The 23480-nt window shown below is 51.3% G+C and overlaps 1 protein-coding gene across 1 annotated transcript; it reads left to right on the top strand.

Moving 5' to 3' along the window:
* The first annotated feature begins 623 nt into the window (after window positions 1-623).
* On the top strand, window positions 624-19894 carry ERLIN1 (ER lipid raft associated 1). Its single transcript, XM_086616315.1, has 11 exons — window positions 624-759; window positions 2204-2285; window positions 2807-2853; window positions 8405-8466; window positions 9920-10045; window positions 11216-11289; window positions 17226-17284; window positions 18332-18423; window positions 18961-19050; window positions 19367-19446; window positions 19630-19894. Exons 1-11 carry the CDS (start codon window positions 647-649, stop codon window positions 19846-19848), a joined length of 1044 nt encoding a protein of 347 aa, XP_086472441.1. The 5' UTR covers window positions 624-646; the 3' UTR covers window positions 19849-19894.
* The last annotated feature ends 3586 nt before the right edge of the window (window positions 19895-23480 follow it).

The raw sequence follows: 23480 nt of genomic DNA, 5'->3' as shown, positions 1-23480 counted from the left end.
TGTGACGCCATCGGTAGGCGCCGCGCGGCGCGCGCTCCCGCCAGCCCCGCCCCGCCCGAGGAGGGAGGAGAAGGAGGGGGGGCGGTGGCGGCGGTGCGCATGCGCGGGGGGGGGGGGGCGGGGGCGCTCGGCCGCACGTGGGCGCGCGCAGGCGGCAGGTACGGGGCGGGGGCGCGCGCGGAGCGGCGGCGGCGGGAGTCCCGGTGCGCGGGGGCGGGGCGGGGCTTTACCCCCGCTCCCCCTCCCCCCTTCCGCTCCCTCTTCCCCGGGGCCGTCACCGTCCGCGGCGGCTCCGGTGCGCCCGCCCGGGCCGGGGGCAGCCTGCGGGCCGGCGGCCCTCACCGGGCGGCTCCCGGCCCCGCTGTAGCGGCTGTGCCTCGCCGGGGGGTCCCGGCAGCCGTGCGGCTTCGTAACCGGCGCGGCGGCGTCAGGGGCGCGGGCGGGTAGGCGGCATCGCGGGGCGAGGAGCGCCGGCGGCTCGGAGGGTGTTTCCCGGCTTTTCGGGCCGGGAGCGGAGGAGGAGGCGGCGGCGGGAAGGGAGCGGAGGCACCGCCGGAGAGGAGAGCGGCGATCTTCGTGCAGACCGTGGCTACCGGTGCCCGCCGCGGCAGGTGGTACCGGCCTCCGTCCCGCAGGTGGTGTGAGGATGACCATGGCCCAGGCTGGAGCCGTAGTTGCAGCTGCCACGGGACTCCTCGTCTTCGTGCTGTACGCCGCCATCCACAGGGTGGAAGAGGGGCACCTGGCCGTGTATTACAGGTACGGTTCCCTGGCAGTGCCCTGGCGCCTTCCGCAGCCTTCCCTGAGTTTCTCTGTCTCAGCTGGGCTCCATCCCTGCTCCCAGATCGCCTCGCGAGGTGATGGCTCTCTGCCGTGTTTCCCACCGCGTTTTGCCCCGAGATGGGCGGACTGTATCGTTTCTGCTCCCTTGTGCCAGAAACGGCGTGAGCCTGGACAGCCTGGCTCTGTGCAGAACAGGGACGAGGTAGGGTCCTTCTGGATCCTCAGCTGCTTTTCCTCCCTCTCCTTTCTCCCCTTTTCTGGGTCACAGTTTGGATTTCAAAGCTTCAAGGAGCAAAGCTCCTTGTCCAGCCGGAGTTTTCGGCTGTGTTGATCTCTCCCTGTTACATCAAGGGCTGTCATCTCTGTCCCAGGACTGTTGGCCAGCCAGAGTACCCGCTTTGTTGTTGCTTTGAAAGGTGTCGTTTTCCTGACTCTGGGCTGTTTCACCTGGGGCTTGGAGCTGCCCTGAGCAGCTTCTGTAGAGCAACTTGTCAGCCAACAGTGAGTGGTGGTAGTCAGTGCCACCTCTTAACTAGATTTTTGCTTCAAATTTGAATAAAGCAACAGAGAAACATAAGAAATTTTTTACATTGAGGGTGGTGAGGCCCTGGCACAGGTTGCCCAGAGAAGTTGTGGCTGCCCCATCCCTGGCAGTGTTCCAGGCCAGGTTGGATGGGGCTTTGGGCAACCTGGTGTAGTGGAGGGTGTCCCTACCCATGGCAGGGGGGTTGGAACGAGATGATCTTTGAGGTCCCTTCCAACCCAAACCATTCCATGATTCCATAAATTCAGCACTGGCCTTTCTGCTTTTTTTTTTGCTGTTTCTGCTATGTTTCTGTCCTGTCTTTTCTATGCTTCGCACTCGCCACCGTGGGCCAGTTTTCTTTGCGCTGCTCTTTCCTTTCGTGATGAGCACGTTGAACAGCGTAGGCCCTCGCAGGAGACCTTCCTGCACTGCGAGAGCTCTCCTCTGTCTCTGGTCTTTGAACCACCTGTCAGTCCCTACAAGAGACTGTAGGGTAAGGGACTGTGCCAAATGCCTTGCGGAAATCCAGACTGGTGGTACTGCATCAACTGTTGGATTTTTCCATGGTTACCATGGTTAGAGAGGAGAATTCGTGTTCCTGAAGCTCTCTGCAACGTTGCAATGATGGAAGGATTTAGCAATGCTTGCCTCCTCTAAAAGTTCACTGCTGACAGGACTGAAGCAAACGATGGTCGAGTTGCAGCAGGCAAGTTTTTGTAGGCTGCCCTTTTGCAGGGGAGTTGGTGGCAAATTTGGTGCAGGCAAGTAACGGAATTTGCAGTACCACAGCTGTGACTCCTGGCAGTTCGAACGTACTCGCTCGCCCTCAAAGCCAGCACTTTTTGTTTTCCAGGGGCTCGAGCCTTTTCCCCATTTTCCTCTCTCTCTCTGTAGGGGTGGTGCGTTATTAACTAGTCCGAGCGGACCAGGCTACCACATCATGCTCCCGTTCATTACCACCTTCAAATCCGTGCAGGTCAGTACCTTCCCATCTTGGAAAAGGGTGAGTGGGAGTGGGTGTCTGTAGGGGTATTGCTGGGTGGGGGTGGTTTGGGCAACTGGTGTTCGCAGAGGGGCTCGGTAATGTGGTGGTCAGAGCAGCAGCTCCTAGGAAGCCCTTGGTTCCTTCTGCCTTGAGTGCCAGTCCCAGCTGTGTGCTGGGACTTGGTCTTTTGGTGGAATCTCCAAAACGTGTGTGTGTGTTGCTTGGGACAGAAGATGTGTTGCTCTGGGAGGGCAGTCTGGTTTTGTGGCTCTTCATTTCCCAGAAGAGCTGCAGGAGCTGGGAGTAGGGAAATGAGCACAGCTGCCTTTCTGTCTCCCAGAAGGCAGTTGAAAAGAAGTCTGTCTTCTGCCCATACCTGCAAAAGTCAGGAGGGAGGCAGAGGACACGTTTTTGGCTCCGTGTTCCTGTGTGATGGTTATGAGTCTGGGCACAGCATGATCTTCCTGGAGAATGGAGAGGGTTTGTGAGCACTGGTTGTCTTTTTGTTTCAGACCACGCTGCAGACCGATGAAGTGAAAAATGTGCCTTGTGGGACAAGGTATGTTTTTCCTTTGTGTTTCTTCTGGTGATGAGCAGATGCACTTATTGTGTGTTTTGCAGCTAGTCGTTTTCAGTGCTGTGACACAGAGGCTGGAAAGTAAAGGCACGTACCCTAAAATTAGTCCCAAACGTACACACATACATCACACACTTGGAAATAATGGAGCAGGAGGTATGGGAGGGAGTGCTCTTGCTTTCACTGGAATCGATGTTCAGAGGATATTTGCACTAACAGGGATCTTCTCTTGATTTTTCTTGGTTTCTTCCCTCTGTTGCTGTGATATCCCGTTGCCTGTGCTTTGGTCTGCCCTCTGCTTTGCAGTACTCCCAGTCTGAATCTTGTGGCCAATCCAGGCATTGACCCTAGCAGTGACCAAAAGCAAACGGTGAATGGGAATCCTCCTGATGGGAGATGGTTCATTTCAAAAACAGCTCAAGAAAATGAGTCTCCTGGAATCATTTGAGCGTTTTTGGAATTGATACATCGCCTGATGTAAAGAGAGAGTGAGAAAGAATAGAATAAAGAAGAATCCTAGGCGTGAGTGGCACCTGCCTGCTTCATAATTAAGCTGATCCTTTTGTCATCACAGATCTGTATAGTTTTAAGCAGCAGAGCAGTAGCAGAAGGAGAGGCCTAGTTGAGTTGGGGTGCAGGTCCTGTGCTGTTGGTTCCTTCACAAGTTAGTGATGACCAAATCGATTTCTTCAGGATAAAAACCAAACTGGTGATTCTCCTTCTCTTTTAGCTTTAGGATACTCAACCATATTTCTGGGTTTTGTTTTTTTTTTTTAAAAAGTCAGTATGGCTCGAATGATGACACACAACAACCGTGTTGAAATTAAAAGTTGAACTTTAGTGGCAACATTCATAAAGCAGAGTTAAATTTTGATCTGATTTAGCCCTTACGAGTTCTTGGAATTATTTCTACAGCAACAGACATCACTTGGGCTTCAATATTAACATAAAGTTCTTGCGGGACCTGGCTAGTTTTAGTTTTAGATCTCAAACATCTTTCAGGAGTGTCTGTAAGTAACACTAGTGTTCAGTGCTGCAGCCAGGGCTTTGTGGTCAGGTAAAGAGTCTTTCTGTCAAGCAAAAAATAATTACAGAAAGGAGTAAGACTGGTGAAGTTCTGTATCTTTTAAATGACACTTAAAAATAAGTCATGAGGGCAGAGTTTTAGCTGTGTTTTTAGTGGCAATCTTTAGCTCCTAAGTAACCTAAATAGGAGTAACACTTCACCAGCTGGACACTGTAAGACAGCATCACATCTCTGGGCCAGGGATGGTGTCCTCCTGTCCTGCAAGCCTTCTCAACAGACCAAGCAAAGCTTTCTACTGAAGCTTCACCACGTTCGACGTGCTAACTGTGCTGCTTTGACCCTGCTTGAGCAGGGAGGTTGGAAAAGATGACCTCGAGATCCCTGCCAGCCTCCACTGTTCCGTGCATCTGTGATTTAGGAGCTGAATGTTCTGTTTAATTCTCTACAGTAAGTTCATTAAGTTCCTGTTGCGTTTCAGCGCTCAGTTGTGCAATCCAGGCGGTTGTGAAGTGACAGGCAATGCACATGCTTCGAAACACCAAACAGTTGGTGAAGCATTTCTTGGTTAATAAGTGAAGACACTTCAGACCAAAGGTCTCAGTAGCCCTGTCCGTTTTTAAGGTGTTACTGTTGAATTTGCTGCGTTTGGAATCAAAGTCCGCAGCTGCTCCGTGCCGAAGCTTTGAATCCACGTTTCCATAATACAGTGTTGGCTTATAAATAACAAATGGATCAGATCTGAAATTTTGCTATCCCAGTTCAAAGTTCGTTACAAGAATAGATCCTAAACAGTTTAAATTTCTGTAGTTATATATTAAACCATCAGATTTTAAAGGCTGGGTTTCTCTTCCACCATACTCGTACTCCTGTTCCCTGAATGCTCATCAACATTAGGAAGCTTCTGAATGGCTGTGTGGGTGTCCCATCCCCAATTTCTGCCTTACCTGTCTCATTTATACTTGACAGTGTTAAGTGAATACATTAAATACAGATTTTAAAATGCTTTGGCACCAGATGACTGCTTTCCATAAAACAGCTGTCACCTCAGAGGTGAAAACCACTTCATTACAGCAGGTAGAACATGGATCTGCTCTAAGCTGTGAATTGCCTCTGGTGTCTGAGATTCCTGGCTTTCCCCAACAAGAAAACAGTTTCTTGGAAAGTTCAGCAGTTTCCTCACAGCAGGTCTGCTGATCTCCAAAAACTGATGGAAAAATCAGTTCAATAAACTAGTTTGAGAAGAACAAAGTATTCCAAAGAACTGACTCGAATTCATTGAGAATTAATACACTCATGAATATATTAATTGTGGAATACAGTAAAATGGATTGAAAATGGGGCTGTACAAATACTGCATGAGAGAATTAGGCAAATAGCCTTTGTCTTACAAACTTAACTGGAAAGAACCGTGCTAAATATTGTACAGGTTTTAGCAATGCCAAGAAACAGTGAATAGCCAGGAGGCGAAGGGGTAACGTTGCTCAAGCATTAGATATTTGTTTGCAAAGGTGTGAGAGTGGTCTTGTGCTGGTGCTGCAGATCTTTGGCAGGAGCGCAAACGGAGCACCGAAGGAGCGCGGTTCTGCTGCAGATCCCTGTTTGTTAGCCAGTCACCTGGAAAAATGTGTCATGGATATTGCAAGTGGATGTATTGCATTAATCCCTGTATCTCTAGACAGACCAGATCTGACCTTTAAGCCCAATTTTTACGTGCTCTGATTGCCTGACCTGGTCTGGGCTTGTTTGCAGCCAGCTCTAGCAATAAGCATTAAACCTTTGCCTTTTTTTACAGCCCCTTTTTTATGGTGACATCTTTCAGTTTTTCTCTTGTCTACTCCTGGCCTAGCAGAAGTTAAAGTCATGGAATGTGTGAGGCTTTCTAAGGTCTGCTGAAATGCCTGCTAGTGTTCCTTCCGCCGTGTCCTGTAAAGTTAGGCAGTATTGCTGCCTAATTGTGCTTAAACTTCTCCCAGGGGCACATGGTGTACTTGTTGTTCCATCTTTCGGACTTCCTGTGGATTTCTTCTTGTTCCTCTCTCCCCAGCCAAAGAGCCTGCTCAACTCAGTGCTGCTCTGCCTGCCCAGCCTCGTGAGCAGCTCTGTGGTGAGGACCTTGTGGGATGTGAGTAGCCCTCAGCGAGGCTGCAAACGTCAGGGTTAGGCTGCAGAAGCTGCAGTGGAGAGTTGCAAGCACTGGAAATCTCCCCGTGGGAGTCACCCTGCCTTGCATCTGGCAAGAAGCAGGCTTTGGCAGACAAGGGTGTTTTGAGAGTGGTAGTGGCTTGTCGAAGTAGAGCGCGCTGCCTGAGCCAGCGTTTAAGCCGTAGGTGCCAAAGGGCAAGAAAAGCAGCTGTGGGTGATGAGAGAATTTGTGCAGTTCCAGGTCAACAAGGTGTGGGAGTCACCCCAAATCAGTGCATGATGCTCTGCCAGAGCGACTGTCCCAAAACTGTCCCAGGACAGTATCTCCTGCACCCCAGGAGTTTACTAGCATCTTCTGGAGCAGGCTGTTTGAAAGGATGTCTTGTCGGAGATGCTCACTTTAAGGTCAGAGTGTGACAGTTCAGTCTGGCTCCTTCTCATGCTTTGTTTCTTCCTAACAGGGGCCTTGTTAAGTCCCTGCTGGAGTCAGCAGCAGCAAGGTCCAGAAGGCCATGCCCACTGCACCATGTGAAATGATGATGGCTCCAGCAGCTGGATGGGTGGATGGAAAACGCAGTCTAAGTGCTTCGTAGGCTTGATTTAACCTTAAGCCCTCAGAATAGGTGGCCAGCGTATTTGGGCTCTGAGTGGCAGAAGTTTGTGGTCTTCTGTTTCCTCGAAGTCGTTGCCTGACCAACAGGACTGATATAATTCACTTATGCCCCCACCCTGTTGACCCATGCTGGTTGAGATCCTTGGCAGGGTTGCTGTGGTTAGTCTTGGCTGAGTCAGATGGGCAGCAGGCAGTCCTCTCTGGTCTCAGGTGCTGTCCTTTCTTCTGTGTGAGGTAATGAGGAGCTGTGGATGAGTCCTGCGTAGGAAGTGGATTGCCTTAGGTGCTCTTTTTCCTTCCAACATCCTCATAAAATTGAAATACCAGAAGGACCCCAACGTAAAGATGTGCCGTGGAGGAGATTCTGGTGGAAGAAGCCTGCATGCTCTGCTTTAGTTCCTCACCAGGATATCTAGAAGATACCCCAAGATGGTAGCTGGGTTTACTTGTCCTGGTGGAGACGTCATAAGGCAACTGGAACAAATCAGGAGGATGGCAGCAGGTTCAGAAGATCATGCAGAATGCTGTTGGACATCGCTTGCGATGACAAATAGTCGTTTTATTGGAAGTGGTGGGACAGTTAGAGCGCAGAACAGATGAGATGGAGAAGAACGCATGTACCGTGCCGTTCTAACTGCTTGTGCAGCCTGACATACCTATGAAGGATCCATAATCCTGTCTTATTTAAAAATAATAGAAACGACCTAAAGAGAAATCTTGAGTGAAAAAGAGGTTAATACTCTTAATAGTAGTATGTGACTGGGAAAGAAGTCTTTCTTTAGCCACAAACATCTCTTCTGCTGGCTTGCCCCTTCCAGTGGGCAAGTTCAGTCCATCACCAACGTTTTTAGCTCGTCGCTTGCCGTGAAGCAGGTGGGTTTGCAGAGCGAGCCCAGGCTGTGCCTGGGAGACCTTTCCTAAAAGAGCACAGACATGGGCAAGTTCAGGTGGTTTTTCTTCAGACTTAGCTTTCAACTGCCAGAAATCAAGAGCTACAAAACAAGAAACTGAGTTTGTCATGGAGGTTATGTTTGAGTTAAGGTGTTACGGGGACTAGTTTTGGAAATGTGCGAGGTCCTGCTTCTGAGGATCAGCTGTCTTTAAACAGTTTCTGCTCTGTCTTCTCGTTCGTGCTTTGCCTTTGCCCTGAGGACAAAATGGCAAGAGTATCATGCTTTAAAAATACGCTCTGCAGAGACTTGCAAGCTGCTCAAAATGCAGGAATCTTTCCTTCACTGTCGAGTTTGCGCTTTTCTCCAGTGTCCCAGGTACCCAGGAGTGGGCATGACCTGCTGAAAGCCACATCAGTGAGTGCAGAGGCTGGAATCAAGCCCTACCTCCGATTCCCTCTTTTCTCCGTTGCTCTGGCAGCACATGATCCCTGGGGGACACGGCTGCCTGCAGGCTTCCCTGGCGAGGTGTCTGGAGCTTCTGGACAGTGCACGTGCCCGGGCACATGTGCACGGTCACGAAAGCGTTTTCCTTTTGCTGGCTACGTGGGAGATAACAAAGAGAAGTGGAAGTTCTTTGCAGACGTGCCGTAGCACGCTTTTGGCTCGTGCGGAGAGAGGGAACGGTCTGCACGAAGCCCGGGCTTCGCTGCCGTCTAATTGCAAAATGCTCAAGAAGTCAGAGTTGTTCTGGCTAAATTTAGTCGAACTTAGTGAGGGGAAAAAGATGATTTTGCTTGAAGTATGGAGCACTGTTAATGGCTGCAGCAGTAATTCGTGAATTCTCTTTTTCCCTTGCAGTGGTGGTGTCATGATCTACATTGACCGAATAGAAGTTGTGAATAAATTGGCGCCGTACGCAGGTATGTCCCGTCCTGCTCCAACAAGCAGCGCTGCGACTGTCTTCACTCATCCTGTAGCAGCTCTGTCTTGCTTTGCAAGACTTCCATTTTCTGTGTCCTGTTATCCTTAATGGTTCCCAGTACCATAGCGCTTAGTTTCATGCCTGTGTCCGCAAGCTTTCTGAAGAGCCAGAGATTTGCAAAAATGAAAATAAATTCTAGGATCATAGAATCATAGAATGGTTAGGGCTGGAAGGGACCTTCAAAGGTCATCTAGTCCAACCCCCCTGCAAGGAACAGGGATATCTCCAACTAGATCAGGTTGCTCAGGGCCTCATCCAACCTGGCCTTGAACGTCTCCAGGGATGGAGCATCCACCACCTCTCTGGGCAACCTGTTCCAGTGTTCTACAACTCTCATGGTAAAAAATTTTTTCCTAATATCCAACCTGAATCTACCTCCCTCTATTTTAAAACCATTGCCCCTTGTCCTATCACAACTGGCCCTCCTGAACAGCCTCTCCCCATCTTTCTTGTAGGCCCCCTTGAGGTACTGGAAGACCGCTATAAGGTCACTCCGGAGCCTCCTCTTCTCCAGGCTGAACAGCCCCAACTCTTTCAGCCTGTCCTCATAGGAAAGGTGCTCCAGCCCTCTTATCATCTTCATGGCCCTCCTCTGGACCCTCTCCAACTGGTCCATGTCCTTCTTATGTTGGGGACTCCAGAACTGGACGCAATACTCCAAGTGAGGTCTCACGAGGATCAGGGATCGTGTTTCCCCTGTACACTTAGAAATGTGATGGGTGCTCAAGCAGTCCCATTTCTTCGTGCTGAAGGGGGCACCACTCATGAAACGAAATAGAGGGGACAAAGCCCCCAGGTGCTTGCCAGCCAAGCTCCTGGGAAAATTAAAAAGGCAAAGCCTGTGTAGGAGCCTTCTTATTTCTCAAGCTGCCAAACCAAAGACCCAGACAGCTTTTTTTTTTCCAGCAGCATAGCTTAATGCAAAACACCAGCTTTACTGAGCCATTGAGGTGTGAATTCACGTTGTGGTTGTGGGAATGATACTTGTTTTTGCTTTATAGTAGTATCTGTTCCTCTGCATGCAGGTCCTGGACAGGCTTTACTGTTTCAGTTGTTTATGCAGCTCATAAAACAGGACTGTGCAGTATATCTTGCTGTAATTGCTCTTTGAAGTCACGTAATCCCAGCAGCACTGGTGGAGGAGACTTCTGCAGGTTTCTCCTCCAACCTCCCTCCCACTCACAGCAGGCTTCTCACTAACAGCTGAGCAGGGCAGCTGTGGCTTTGGCCAGCCAAGTCCTGAAAACTGCCGAGGATGGAGGTTCCCCCACCCGCCTGTCCCACTGCTGCGCTACTTCCCAAATCCCCTGAGCTGTTGTTTTGTGGTTGTGGCATTGCAGACAGCAGCACGTGTCGGTGGTAACCTGTGATCATTCCCTTAACTTCCTCAGTGTACGATATTGTGAGAAACTACACCGCGGACTACGATAAGACCTTGATCTTCAATAAAATTCATCATGAGCTGAATCAGTTCTGCAGTGCCCATACCCTGCAGGAAGTGTACATTGAGCTGTTCGGTAAGTGGATGGCAGCTGGGTGCACCCCCCAGGGGTGTGTAATCTCCCTCTTCTGCTCTGGAATACGTTACAACGGGCTCCTGTGAGCAGAGAGCCTCTGTGCTGGAGTTGCAGTCTAGATTCCAGCTCCTTTTATATCCATACGTTACTTCCTGTGTAACTTTAATGAGTCAGATTTCTTTGTCTGTCCTCATCTGCACGTGGGAATCTGATTTCAGTCCTTTTCCACTTAGGACTGAGTTCTGGACCCACGAAGTAGCCACTCCGCTCTCGTGTGTGCAGTCATGCTCATTGCCTTCACTACCATGATGGTTTTGTCTTGTGTACTTCTACTCTTAGGCCCCTGTTCTGTTGCAGAATTGTTTTTTTTCACTTCAAAAGCTCCCTTCTGGCTGTTTTTAGCAAGTGAGCGCCGGAAGCGACGTGCTCGCGGATCGTTGCAGTGCTCTCGTGTTTTCACCACGGGGTAGCGGCGATTCAGGAATCAGCAAATTTAATGTTCTGCTTCTTGGTACCTACCTGTGCCCCCAAAGACACGACAGCGTCACGTTCTTTCTTGAGCGGCGGAGCAGGGGAAAATGGGTTTGTGGAAGACAAAAGGGTGTCAGAGTTTTGATACTAAGAGGCTGTGGATCTCTGAATGCTGTACTCAGCCAAATATCCGTAGTCAGAGAGGAGTTTCCTGGTAGTACATGCAGCTTAATCCCTTCATAACTGGCCATTTCCGTGGAAAGATCTTCCTGGAGCTGGGAAGTGACAAAATGCGTTTTTTTGGTAGCAAGTACTGGATCCTGCAGGTCCATAGAGACTGAAAGCAGAGCCTGCTCCTGGCAGCAGGGTTGGTGTGACTCTGGCTAGGAAGGGATAGACTTCTGTTGCATGCCATGGGATGCTTTTTCTTGCTGACGTGCTGAAAGCCATTTGCCCTCAGCTCAGATACCGTTGAGTTCATCCATAGCTGAACCTTTCTAGGGACACTAGCGTGTGGCTCTCAGGAATGTTATCCAGGGGGTATAGGAAGGGAAAGAAGGTAGTGAATGATCTCAAAAAGCATCTTTATCTTACACTGCAGAGACACCTGCTCTTCAAGGCCAGCTGACTCTCTGCCCCGCAAGCTGTAGGGAAAATGATGATAAGCTAAGTGGTCTCTCTCTTGTCTTCCAAACACAGATCAGATAGATGAGAATCTGAAGTTGGCCCTGCAGAAAGATCTCAACGTCATGGCACCAGGTCTCACTATCCAGGTAGGTTCAATCACTGACGAAGATTAGTCTTTTTTTCCACCTCTCATTCACCTACCTTTCACTAGATTGATGATGATTTCTTAGAATCATAGAATCATTTGGTTGGAAGAGACCCTCAAGATCATCGAGTCCAACCATTCACCCTGCACTGTCAGGGTCCCTAAACCATCTTCCTCAACACCAAATCCACACGTTTTTTAAACACCTCCAGGGATGGGGACTCCACCACCTCCCTGGACAGCCTGTTCCAATACTTCACAACCCTCTCTGTAAAGAAATTCTTCCTGATATCCAACCTAAATTTCCCCTGGCACAACTTGAGGCCATTCCCTCTCGTCCTGTCATTCCTAACGTGGGAGAAGAGACCGACCCCCATCTCCCTACAACTTCCTTTCAGGTTAATTGTAGAGAGCGATAAGGTCCCCCCTGAGCCTCCTCTTCTCCAGACTGACCAGCCCCAGCTCCCTCAGCGGCTCCTCATAGGACAAGTTCTCCAAACCCTTCACTAGTTTCGTTGCTCTTGTTTCAGTTTTCTGCGTAACGTGAAATAGTTGAGCCTTGAGTTGAGGTTTGTCAGCTGAAGACTGTCCCTATGACAGTGACCACTTCTAAATGCTAGTTTTATGTAAGGAGAAGACCTGCAGGGCAGAGGAAAGAACCTTTTAGGCCACGGACCTGCAGGTATTGGATTTAATTTGCAAAGAGCAAGAAAACGTTTTTCTTTAAACTAGCTTTGGCACCTCCGTAGAGCTGGGTCCTCCAGTGTGCCAGTGCAGTTCCTGCAGGTAATTGCAAAAGAAAAGAGATCTTCATCTTTCCTGCGCTTGTAGCAGAGATAGGGAAAGGTGTTACATCTTAAGTGATTTTCTACTTATGCTTAATGTTAGAAAATCACGTTTAATCCTAGCTGGGCTATGAGATGTACTGGCTTTTTGGCATGCTGAAGTTCAGGGCAATCAATTGGCAAAAATACACCTTGGGCTTGCAAGGGCTGAGATTGAAATCCCTGGAGATTTCCACTGTAGGGAAGAGAGAGACCCAATCTGTTTTGCCGTTCTTTTTACCACGCTTAGCTAGGCTGGCTGGCCGTGTGCGGGGGGAAAAAGCCTCCCGTTGACAGCACGTGAAGTGCTGTGATGAATACTAGTCCACTTTGCTTGCTCTGTTTTCATAGATTCATAGATTTCTAGGTTGGAAAAGACCTTAGAGATCATCGAGTCCAACCATCCCTAATCCCCATTAAACCATATTCCTAAGTAGCTCATCCACCCTATTCTTAAACACATCCAGGGCTGGGGACTCAACCACCTCCCTGGGCAGCCTGTTCCAGTGGCTGACAACCCTTTCAGAGAAGAAATACTTCCTAACATCCAACCTGAACCTCCCCTGACTAAGCTTACACCCATTTCCTCTTGTTCTATCACCCAACACTAATGTAAAGAGCCCTTCCCCCACCTCCCCACCATCCCTTCTCAAGTATTTGTAGGCTGTAATCAGGTCTCCCCTCAGCCACAGACAGTGTCTTACCACGAAGAAGTTGAGATGGCACCACTCTTCCAAATATCCAAGTTATCTTGCGCTGCACATCACGGAGAAATTTCCTACAAAAGTTCATCGTTGATCGAAATTATCGTCATCACATAAATGCCCTTTTTGATCTCAGGGTATGGAAGGGCATAAGCAAAGCTCCCAGCTCTTTGCTGGGAGATTCCAACTGCAGGGCTAAATCTGATCGTCCCCGTATGCTATTTCATCTCAGTTTGGCATGCCCAGTCTTCGCTGTTGGTCAGATTGGCAGGATATCCTGCCTGCATCAGCCCAGGCTGAGCTCTCCAGACTAGCAGTTTGAAGAAGTCCCATAGCTAGTGAGGAAGGTGGTTCATCTCTAGTACTTGAGAGTGTCATCCTGCCCTCGTATTCCTGTTCCTTTTCAAAACAGAGCTGCACCCTTGTCTCCAGTAGCATTGTGGCTCGGCGTACAACTCTGCCGCGTTGCTTTGTCTTTTGTCAGGAAATACCCTGCTCCTTCGCTGAAGAGCTGAGCTTGCTTTAAACTCTCCACGTGCAGCTGTGTAACTCGGATTAACCTCGCTGTAGCCAGGATTGAATTGCTTTGTGAGCTCCAGGGGAAGGGACTCTGTGTTTGGGCACAACGCTCCCCTCTTGAAGAGCATGTTTGCACCTATAAGTGCTTCAGAGGTGGCTGACGATTCGTTTTTGAAAGAAGTGACATGGAAGTCAACTCGTTATTGAAAAGATGCTGTTAGAGGGAATGAACAGCATTTGTTTCTAGGTTTACTAAAACTAGTGTATATGAAACCTCCAAAAGTCCTCCAGGTTGCCTGATGCAAATCTTTCCTGACTTTTCTCTTCCTGAAGAGAAGTGGAGGCCAGTGGATGATAAGAAGCATCTAGAGACAGTGTCGCAGGGGAGCCTCCTGCACTTTCCCTGTGAAAGCAGCACACCCTGGGGTTTGTCTCAAGTGTCTGGGAACACATATCCTGGGAACAAACCTGGCAAACTGGAAATCCCATGTGCAGTTCCGGGGCCTGGTGGGATAGCTCACAAGTGCGGTGCTGCTGTGGGTGAATACACTGTCTAGAGAGGATGGGCTGAGAAGGTGAGGCAGCAGGGCTGTGATACCTGCAAAGGACTAGCTCAAATCATGCGGAGCTTCTCTTTGAGATGGGCAACCTGGTGTAGTGGAGGGTTTCCTTGCCCATGGTGGGGGGGTTGGAACTAGATGATCTTTGAGGTCCCTTCCAACCCAAACCATTCTGTGATTCTATGGACAATGAACAACTGAGTTAAGAGCTGATACAGCTAAGACTCAGACCAACGTGGAGGACCATATGGTCCTTGTCTGCTGCAGACCACTCAGTTAGTAAGATGAAGTAGGTAAAGCTGCTTGTAGAAGACCAGAGGAAGCCTCATGATCACAGACCCTAGTACTCATGGGGATCTCTGACCACCTCGCTGTCCACTGGAAGGGCAGTAGGGCTGGGTGCAAGCCATGCTGGATGTTTCTGAAGGGCGTTGAACACAGGTTTTGGCAGTGGTGAGAAAAGCTGACTGGGGGAGATGCTCTGCTGGACCTTTTAGACACAAGGAAGACAGGTGAAGCCTGGTGGCAGTGTAAGCTGTAGCAGCTCTAAGGTGGTGACTTCAAGGTCCTCAGAGGAGTGAGGTGAACAGGAGAATTACAGAGAACAGGACTCTGTGCGAGGTGTGCTTGGCAGGCTCCTGTGGGAGACTGCCATTGTCAGCAAAGGAGGCCCCACGTCATTGCCAAGGACAGCCCAAAGTGTGGAAGGTCAAGCAGGTGAGACAGGACGCTGGCGTGGATGGACAAGGAGCTCTTGACTGACCCGAAAAGCAGAAGAGAAAACACACAAAAAGATGGAACAGGGATAGGTGAGCTGGGAGGAAAAAAGCTAGTTGAACTGAGAGTGCAGGGACAGAGTTAGGAAACCCAAAGCTCAGCTAGACTTGGACCTAATGATGGCTGTGCAGGACAACACAGAGGGCTTCTGAGGTGCATCTACAGCAAAAGGAAGGCCAAGGAAGCTGTGGAGCAGGGGACATAGTGATCAAGGACATTGAAAAGGCTGAAGTACTGAACACCTTCTTTCTGGCAAGGTCAACCCTTAGGCCTCCCTGTTCCTTACCTCAGCAGTAGAGTCTGCAGAGGTGAAGCATTACCCACAGTAGAGGACAACTGAGCGGCTGAACACGCACAAGTCTGTGGAACTAGATGGGATGCATCCCAGGGTGCCGAGTTGCTGGCCTGCACCATCGTAAAGCCGCTCTCTCATCTTTGAAAGATGGCAGTGGTCAAGGGAGGTCCCGAATAACTGAAAACACACAAATGTCACACCCATGTTTAAGGAGGAGGATCACCAGGAGAGAAGTACCACACTGTCAGCTGTACCATCAGCCTGTTCCTATTCTCTGCAACATTTACGTTGCCATCTCAGTGGTTTTCAGCTGCACTCTCTAGTTTGTTGGTATCCCCTATACTGGGTTCCTCACAGTGGAATAAAAATTGCCTTCAGCCTGCTGCTGAGCTTTTGCCAGTACACCTCGGGGTGGGGCTGGACTTCGTGGCCACAGGGAAAAGATGCTGTCGTATAGTCAGCTTGTCTTCTGATTCCTTCATGCTCTTTTTTGCAAAGTTGTTGCTCAGCCAGTTAGTCCCAGCATCTCCCCGTGCCTTAACATTTGATTATTAACAATATCGGTAGAGCACAGTAGAGTTTCCATCTAGTAGCTTTCACCGTGAAATGGATGGAGCCATGTGCTTGAAAGTGGAGATTTTCAAAGACCTGGCTGCTTTCCTGATTACAGAGGAGTCTTTGCCTGTGTTGGAAAAGCCACACTTCTGGAAACCAATCTTTGTTTTGGTGCAGGGACTATTATGGAGGTAGAGAGAATATCCACCTGCGTACCCTGCCATGGCTCTTTCTGCAGGTGGTACCTTTCTAGGGATTTCGTAGGAGCTTAGAAAAATCCTTTCATTGAAGGATGTTCTGGTCTGGTGTCCCATAAATCTGCTTTCTTTGCCTGTTCAGAGAAGCAGCAGGGTTGGGGTTGTTCAGACTGGACAAGAGAAGGTTTCTGGGAGATCTTATTGTGGCCTTTCAACATACAAAGAGGGTCTTTTACCAAGGCCTGTAGTGACAGGACAAAAGACAATGGTTTTAAACTGAAGGAGGGTAGGTTTAGATTGAATTTAAGGAAGAAAAGTTCCACGATGAGGGTGGTGAGGCACTGAACAGGTTACCCAGAGAAGTTGTGGATGCCCCATCCCTGGAAGGGTTCAAGGCCGGGTTGGACAGGGCTTTGAGCAACCTGTCCAAGGCGAGAGGGGGTTGGACTGAATGATCTTTAAGGTCCCTTCCAACCCAAACCGTTCTGTGATTCCCGAGTGTCTTGCTTTGATGACAGGCTGGCTCCTTCTCCCCAGGCAGGGTGTTTGCTGGAGCCAGGGTGCCTGTTACAGGGAAACGGTTCCCTTTCCTCAGTGCATACAAAGACTTGCCTGGATGTGTCCACATCCCATTCCCCTCTGTGGAAGCCCCTCGGTTCTTTGCAGACTTACTGACCCCAGGGAGAAGCAGCTGGTCCAGCATTAGATCTGCAGTGGAGATGGAGCAGGAGGGTTGTGAAGCCATTGTGCAGCCACGGACTGTCAATCTGCATCTCCCAAAGCTCATTAATGAGCCACACAACACACCAGCTGAGCAGCATTAGCTCTTGGTCCTGCCTCTGGAGGTTTTCCCCTCCTATTTCAGAGAGTCCTCCCCAGAGCAGCTTGGCAGCTGTCTCTGGTGTGTACCTGAGTAGTGGTGTCTGCATCACCGTGCACATCACTCTTGATCTACAGCTGCAAACAACAGCAGTTCCCAGCTGCCAGCTGTGCCCTGCTGCTCTGCCCTGTCTTTGCCACCACGCCTCTCGTTGCATGATCACTTTTGCAAGGAGAAAATCCTGGAAAACCCATTCCTGAGCTCGTAGCCCTGCCTCTGTTTTGCAAGTCTCTCTCCTGCAATTTAATTCCGTTGGGTTTGCGAGCCCCTTTCTTGAGCAGTGCTTTGGAAAGTGTTGCCTGGTGATGTTTGAAGAGTCCTTTGAGAGGAGAACTAAGCTGCTTCTAACAAAGGTGGTGGACCTCTGTAGAGGTCTATTCCACAGGCCTACCTTGATCACTTAGGTGCCATAAAAGGTGCAAAGACAGGAAATCCAAACATAAGGCACCTCTGTGAGAGTGGCTGTGCTCTACAAGAGGACTGGAAACCATTATGCGTGGTCTTGGATCGATGTGGAGATGTCCAGGGGGCTACAGCTGGTTTTGCAAAGACATTTCTTATTTATGAAGCTCGCATCAAAATGTTTAATTTAAAATGCACTCACTTCTTTTTTTTTTTTTTTATAGGCTGTGCGTGTTACAAAACCCAAAATCCCAGAAGCCATCCGAAGAAATTTTGAGCTAATGTGAGTAGCTGTACATAAAACTGTACGAAATTGCTTTTGAGGGTCCAGCACAGGCATGATGCTATTAGAAGGCTCTTACTCGATGCTCGGAAGGTGGGAGGTGGGCTCTAGTCAGCGCTTGGCTAGGTGCCCTTGTGCATTCTGTGTCTCCTATTTCCATAGCTCTTTCACCTTGAAGCCTTTCAACCCGTCACAAAGATGCTCGTTAGCTTGTACAGAGTCTGTATCAAGGCTACGTTCCGACTCCTTTCTGTAGAGGGGACCCTGAGGTGCTACAGAGAACCTGTAGAAGACTTGTAAACTGAAGGCAGGGCTCAGGGGTCTTGGTGTCTCACCGACGAGCTCCCCTCCAGCCAACTCGCAGAACTGCAGACAGATTTTCAGTCTGATACGTACCCATGGAGGTCTTCTGTCCAAGCCCCTTCCCAAAGCAGGGCTAATGCTGCGACTGCAGCAGGTCACTGGGAGCTGTGTCCGGGCGAGTCGGGGCACCCCTGGGGATCCCCAGCTGCTCAGGGTCCATCCCAGAGACACCCGCTTGCCCAAGGACGGGCTGTTTCCTTGGAGACGATCAGGATTTCCCGGAGCCGGTGTCTCCGGGGCTCTCGCTGTGCCTGTCTGAGCAGAGTCCAGCCCTGCCATCTCCAGGACCCCTTTGGGCAGGGCGAGATGCCACTGGATCCCCCTTCACATCCTCATCTCTGGCTGAGCAAGCCCAGCTCCCCCAGCCTCTCCTCGTATGCCCTGGCCTCCACCCCGCATCTGCAGTAGCCCTGCACTGGACTGTCCTCGTCCTGAGGGCCTCAAACTGTGTATAGCATCCAGTTATGGCCTCACCAGTGCCAAACAGAGAGGGGGAGTAATCCCTTCCTTTGACCTGCTGGCTATGCATGTGCCCCTACAGCCGAAGACAGAACTCGTCTGGATGGCTGTGGGGACCCAATGCTGGCAACTGGTCAGCTTCTTGTCCTCCTGGCCTCTCATGCCCTGGTTTGCAGAGCTGTTCCCCGGCTCCCTTTCCCTGTGATACCATTTCTCACCCTGCAGGGAGGCTGAGAAGACCAAGCTGCTGATCGCAGCCCAGAAGCAGAAGGTGGTAGAGAAGGAAGCAGAGACAGACCGGAAGAAAGCGCTCATTGGTATGTCACCAGCTGGAAGTACTAGCAGATGGAGGCCAGACTGACTTTCCATTCCTGCATCTCCCAGTAAGCTGGGGTGGGATGTTGTCCTGCATCGCTGACAGCTCTGTGAAGGAAGCACGGCCAGGTTGCACCAACAATCGTTTAGAAAATACGAGTGTTGGTGCTCCTGCTTCCCTCCCCAGAGCAGCGAGCGCCTCTGTCCTGCAGTGAGGCTCCTGCTACAGCAGGCCAAGAGGTAAAAGCTCTGCCAGAAAAGCTGCTTGGGCATGAAGCTGCATGTCCTTGTGCCAGGGGGAATCACACTTGTGAAAGGGATGGCAGCCAGTGTAACTCCAGAAACATCAGCACTGTGGTTTCTTTCCGTAACTGTATTGCTTGGAGTACAACCTGGCACTGTAGGGGCCGAGCAGAAAGGGAGGCAGCTGAGAGGGAACGACGTGCGTGGCAGATTCTGCGACCAGGTGCTGGGGTCAGGGTGCTGATGCTCAAGCCCTGAGAAACGAATGGTCCGAGTTGTGCCTGTTGTGCTTGCAGAGGCAGAGAAGGCTGCTCAGGTGGCCAGGATTCACTATCAACAGAAGATTATGGAGAAGGAAACAGAGAAGCGAATATCTGAGATTGAAGGTAACTGCTGCTGGGGTCATCTTCCAGCTGAGGGTGGTGGCAGGTGGAGGAACCTCAGAACTGGGCTCATGGGCGTCACCATCCTGCAAAAATAATCAAGGATGCAGTAGCGCACGGTTATGCGCTGGGGTCATTCCTGCCCTTTGCAGGTGGCCCTCCAAGAAGCCAACAGCACAGGTAGGTGGCCAGCCAGGCTCTGTCAGGGGCACACCTGGGTCAGCTCATCCCCGTGGGACAAAGGCTTGGGTGCTCAATGTGGTGGGGCCGTTCACTTGCTCATGCTTCTTTCCCTGTCTGTCCTCTGTTGGCGTGTTAGATGCTGCATTCCTGGCAAGAGAGAAGGCAAAAGCTGATGCGGAGTACTACACCGCTCGGAAGCTGGCTGAATCCAACAAGGTGAGCACTTGAAAGCTGGTCAGAAGAGGACTTCCTCTTGTCCTCTGCCCAGGAGATTAGGTTCAGGCAGGCAGCACTGGAAAACCACTTGATTTAACAGCCTGCATCGCAGGAGGCAGCTGCCTGAGATGACCAGGGGCCCAGAAGGTTGTCTCTCACGGTCTCTGGTTTCTCTTTTTGTAGCTGAAACTTACCCCCGAGTATCTGGAACTCATGAAATACCAAGCGATAGCTGCGAACAGCAAGCTGTATTTTGGTGACCGCATCCCCAGGGTGTTTCTGGATTCCTATGCCTTCCAGCAAGCCAGTCTGAGGACTCCCCGAGAAACCAGCCTTCCTGCACAGGAGACCCCGGACACCTCTGGAGAAAGCCACCTCAGAGCAAAGGAAAGCACTGGCTGACAGAGGTGGAAGGATACCCAGTCCAGCTCAACAGGTAGCCCAGCTGCCAATGGAGATGTTGCCCTGTGCTGGTGGGCCAGATGCAGCGCAGACATGGACATCTTGTGTGTAGATGGCAGTTGGGCTCGGTTTCTTCTAGCAAGACATTGCAAGTGCTCTGCCTCTTCTTCCATTTCTTCCCCTGTTAAGTTGGTGCTTCCAAACGAGGGATAATCCTGTACTAACCTACCTATACTGGAATATTAAAAGACAAGACACCAGGAAAGCCTTCTGCAGTAGGTGCAGTTATTTAGCAAGCGTTACTCTGGAGGTAGGAGCTGTGGCTCGGAGTGCTGCGTTCCTGCACACTGGGCGTCCCCCAGTGCTCCTCGCTGAGGCTGAGCGAAGAGGTTTTCCTTCGTCCCGCCGATGAAGCTGCTTCACTTTGTGGACTCGGCGGCAGGTTTCTACCGACACTATCTAACTCTCCTCGAGGACTCCGGTGGAGCGGGTTCTCCTTGGCCAGCGGAGGCCGCGTGTTCCTGCTCAGGGCAAGGGCCTGGCGTGGAATTTGGTGGTTTGGTGTGGAACAGGTGATTTGAATAGGATCTGCGTAGCCATAATCTTTCCTGTAGGCAGTGGCACTAGATAACGACTTTGGAGCACGCAATCTCTAACGGGCTTCTGTTACTCCCCCTCTCCGAGCAAGAGCATCACGCCGGCTGCCCGTGACTGGCTGTAGTACGTTTCAGCAGGGTGTCACCTTGCACCCTAAACCAGATTTCGGAGTGCTTGGAGGACCTCTGAGCAGCTGGCTGGCCACAGAGCTGGGAAATCTTTGTTCCAACCCCAGGGTCCCTGTAGGTCTTTTCACCAGGCGAAGGGGGCTGAATTTCTGCTGCTCTGCCTTGCTGACAAAGCGAAGGGGAGGAGAAGAGCGAAGGGACGCACCGCTCTGCAGCTGAGGTGTCAAACATCTGATCTGCTGCAAAGTAGGTGAGGCACCGCTGCACCCCAGCGCAAAATCCACCGCTCCAAGAAGTGGGGCCTGTCTCGTGTGTCCTCCGACAGCCACGGTGGGGAGTCTGCTGCTGGTCCTCTCCTCGCCGGCCAGGCTTCGCTGCGTTGCAGGGCTTTTGAGCAAGATGCTAGCAGGATGGTCGTTTCTCCTGGTCTGCCTGTTCCTCATGTGCCCCTGCAGGGTGAAAGAAGGAGATGTGTTTGGTGGGGAAATGTGCTGGTACGATCTGCTTTCCTCTTTTTCTTCTGTCCTCCCCCTTGCCTGTGAGGACGCGCTTGTTTCTAGGACTTGTTTCTCGTTATGTTCTGCGACGATCCCAGAAGACGATGGCTGGGGAAGCAACTGGCAAGAGCTTGAGCTGGAATGCTGTTCCCCAGCTGGCAGCACCGCAGCATTGCCTGCCTCTGAACCCACCATGTGTTCAGAGAACACCTCGCCAGCCTGGGATATCTGTCCATTCATCCTGTTCTCCTGTCCCCTCGGGTGCAGCCATGTGCAGTTGGTGGTGATGGGCCAGGTGGTGGTGGTGGTGAGACCTTCTGTGCCTGGCACCATCTGCAGCCTCGCAGCAAGGGGAGGAACATGCTTAGCTTTTGCCTTGGTGAAACGTTCAACCCAAAACGAATGGCCTGGACTTCACCTCTGCTAGTGATTTCCCCAAACGAGTTGTGCGGGCTTCAGGCTTTCCAGTGCTGTTTTCCTGTCCTGTATAACTTGACCCAGAAGATGGCAGTGTCTCTCCTCAAGGAAATCTGGTAATACACGGTGCCTTATGGTGTCTCAGCTCCTGCCCTGGCGGCCTCTCCTCCATCTCTGCCGCAGAGCAGGGATGCGTTGACCCTGCCTCTCCTGCTGCTGGCCAGCTTGGGCAACACATGGCTGTGGGACTTTGCAGCGGTTTCAGGTGTTCTTTCTTTCCTCCATCTGTCTGCAAACTCCCAAGGCCCAGTTGGTGCCCTGCTCTGGGATACCAGCCATGGCAGGAGCCAGGGACCAGGACCCTGCCCCAGCGAGAGGCCAACTGAAGGTGCTGAGCACCAGTCCTGGCTTCCAGAGAGGCCGTGGGTGAACGTACTTCCTCGTGCCCCGAGGAGAGGAAAGGCACTGCTGTCACCAGGAGGGGTTTCTCCGGTTCTCACTGTAGACACCTGGTGCAGAGGGTTGTGGCATAGCTGTGCACCTTGCAGATCCCAGCCTGGGGAGCACCAGGCTGAGCTTTTGCATAGTGGGGCTTATGTCTTTGCCTGCCAAAGGCTTGGGCAAACAGTGCCCTCCTGGCACGGAGCAGCCTTCACAGGACGCTGGTGGGCAGGGGAGCAGGCAGGATGGCTGCATGTCGTGCTGGAAGGCAGTCTAGCCTGCAGGCAGGGCAGAGCTGAGACCCATGGCCGATGGTGGGAGGCGAGACCGATAGGTTCCTGCAGTGCCCTCCCTAGGGGAAGGGTACCAGGGAGGGGGCATGGCAGCGTATTTCGTAGCTGTAGTGTTTGAAGGGTCTCCTGGAAGTACCATTTGACTTACAAGGTCCCCTTTCTCCTGTGGGAAGGGCTTCAAGGAGCCAGTGGAGTCGCATCTCTGACCCTCCGCCTCCTCTGTGTTGCTGGCTTGCGGCAGCCGCTGTGGTTGAGTTTTGAGCTGAAGGCAGGCTGTTGGGAACAGCAGCACTCCTGGAGGAGACACGGGCTTGTCCCCATGTGGTACTTGCTGAGGTTGGGCACTACCCAATGCTGGCATCAAACCCTGGGCATCAGGCTGGGTGGACAGGGTAGATTCTCCCAGCCTGGAGATGACAAGAAGCAAGGGCACGAGGGGAACCTCTAGAAGCAATAACCAGGCAGCTCACAGCTCTCCTGCAGTGATCAGAGCAAGATCTCCGTGCAGGGAGCAGGAAAGCCTTCCAGGCCACTGCAAGAATGGCTGCTTCCCTTTGGATCTGAGCCTTGCTGGGCCTTCCTGCAGCCATCCGGTGGAGGCATGGCTTTGCCATTAGTGGCCGTTTCACTGGCTGAACGTCGTGCTGCTGTGGTTGGGTGGGCATCGGCCACCTCTTGCCCACATGGTCCGAGGGACACCTAGGGGTGCTCCTGCAGTTTGTAGTCCTGCAGCAACGTGTGTGTGATGCTCAGTGCCTTCTGCAAAAGCCTCCTCCATCCCTCTCGGCTTGCCCAGCCACCGCTTCGGAAGCCTGAGTAGCTGTGCGAGAGGAGGGAGTCACCACGGCTTTAACACCCCAGTCGGGGCTTTGCTTCTCTCTGAGCTGGGAGCCGTGGAGTGGGAACACGGGCGCAACTGGGAACGTGGGTCTGAACTGGTTTTTCTCTCCATTCAAAAGGCCTCCGTGCTCCTGTGACTAAAGGGATCTGCCACTGGACCCGCACCTTCTTTAAGGAAACACGATACGTATGTTCAAGTTTACATGCACAGTGTTAAGTTCTTTTGATAAAGCAGAATAAAATTATTTTGTTACCGTTTCTTGGGTGGCTTTGTGTGTCCTAGGGCCCCTGTCACCGTAGGCATGTGGAGGATGGACACCTGTGCCTCACCCTCTAGTAAGACTACATCTAGTTGCATGTCCCCAGCTGCAGTGACCGCCACCAGTGAGCAGCCTGGTCTCAAAGAGAACCACAGGATG

The sequence above is a fragment of the Tauraco erythrolophus genome, chromosome 9 (genome assembly GCF_009769465.1).
Source record: "Tauraco erythrolophus isolate bTauEry1 chromosome 9, bTauEry1.pri, whole genome shotgun sequence".
NCBI lineage: Eukaryota > Metazoa > Chordata > Aves > Musophagiformes > Musophagidae > Tauraco > Tauraco erythrolophus.
This window is presented reverse-complemented; position numbering and strand designations above follow the sequence as displayed.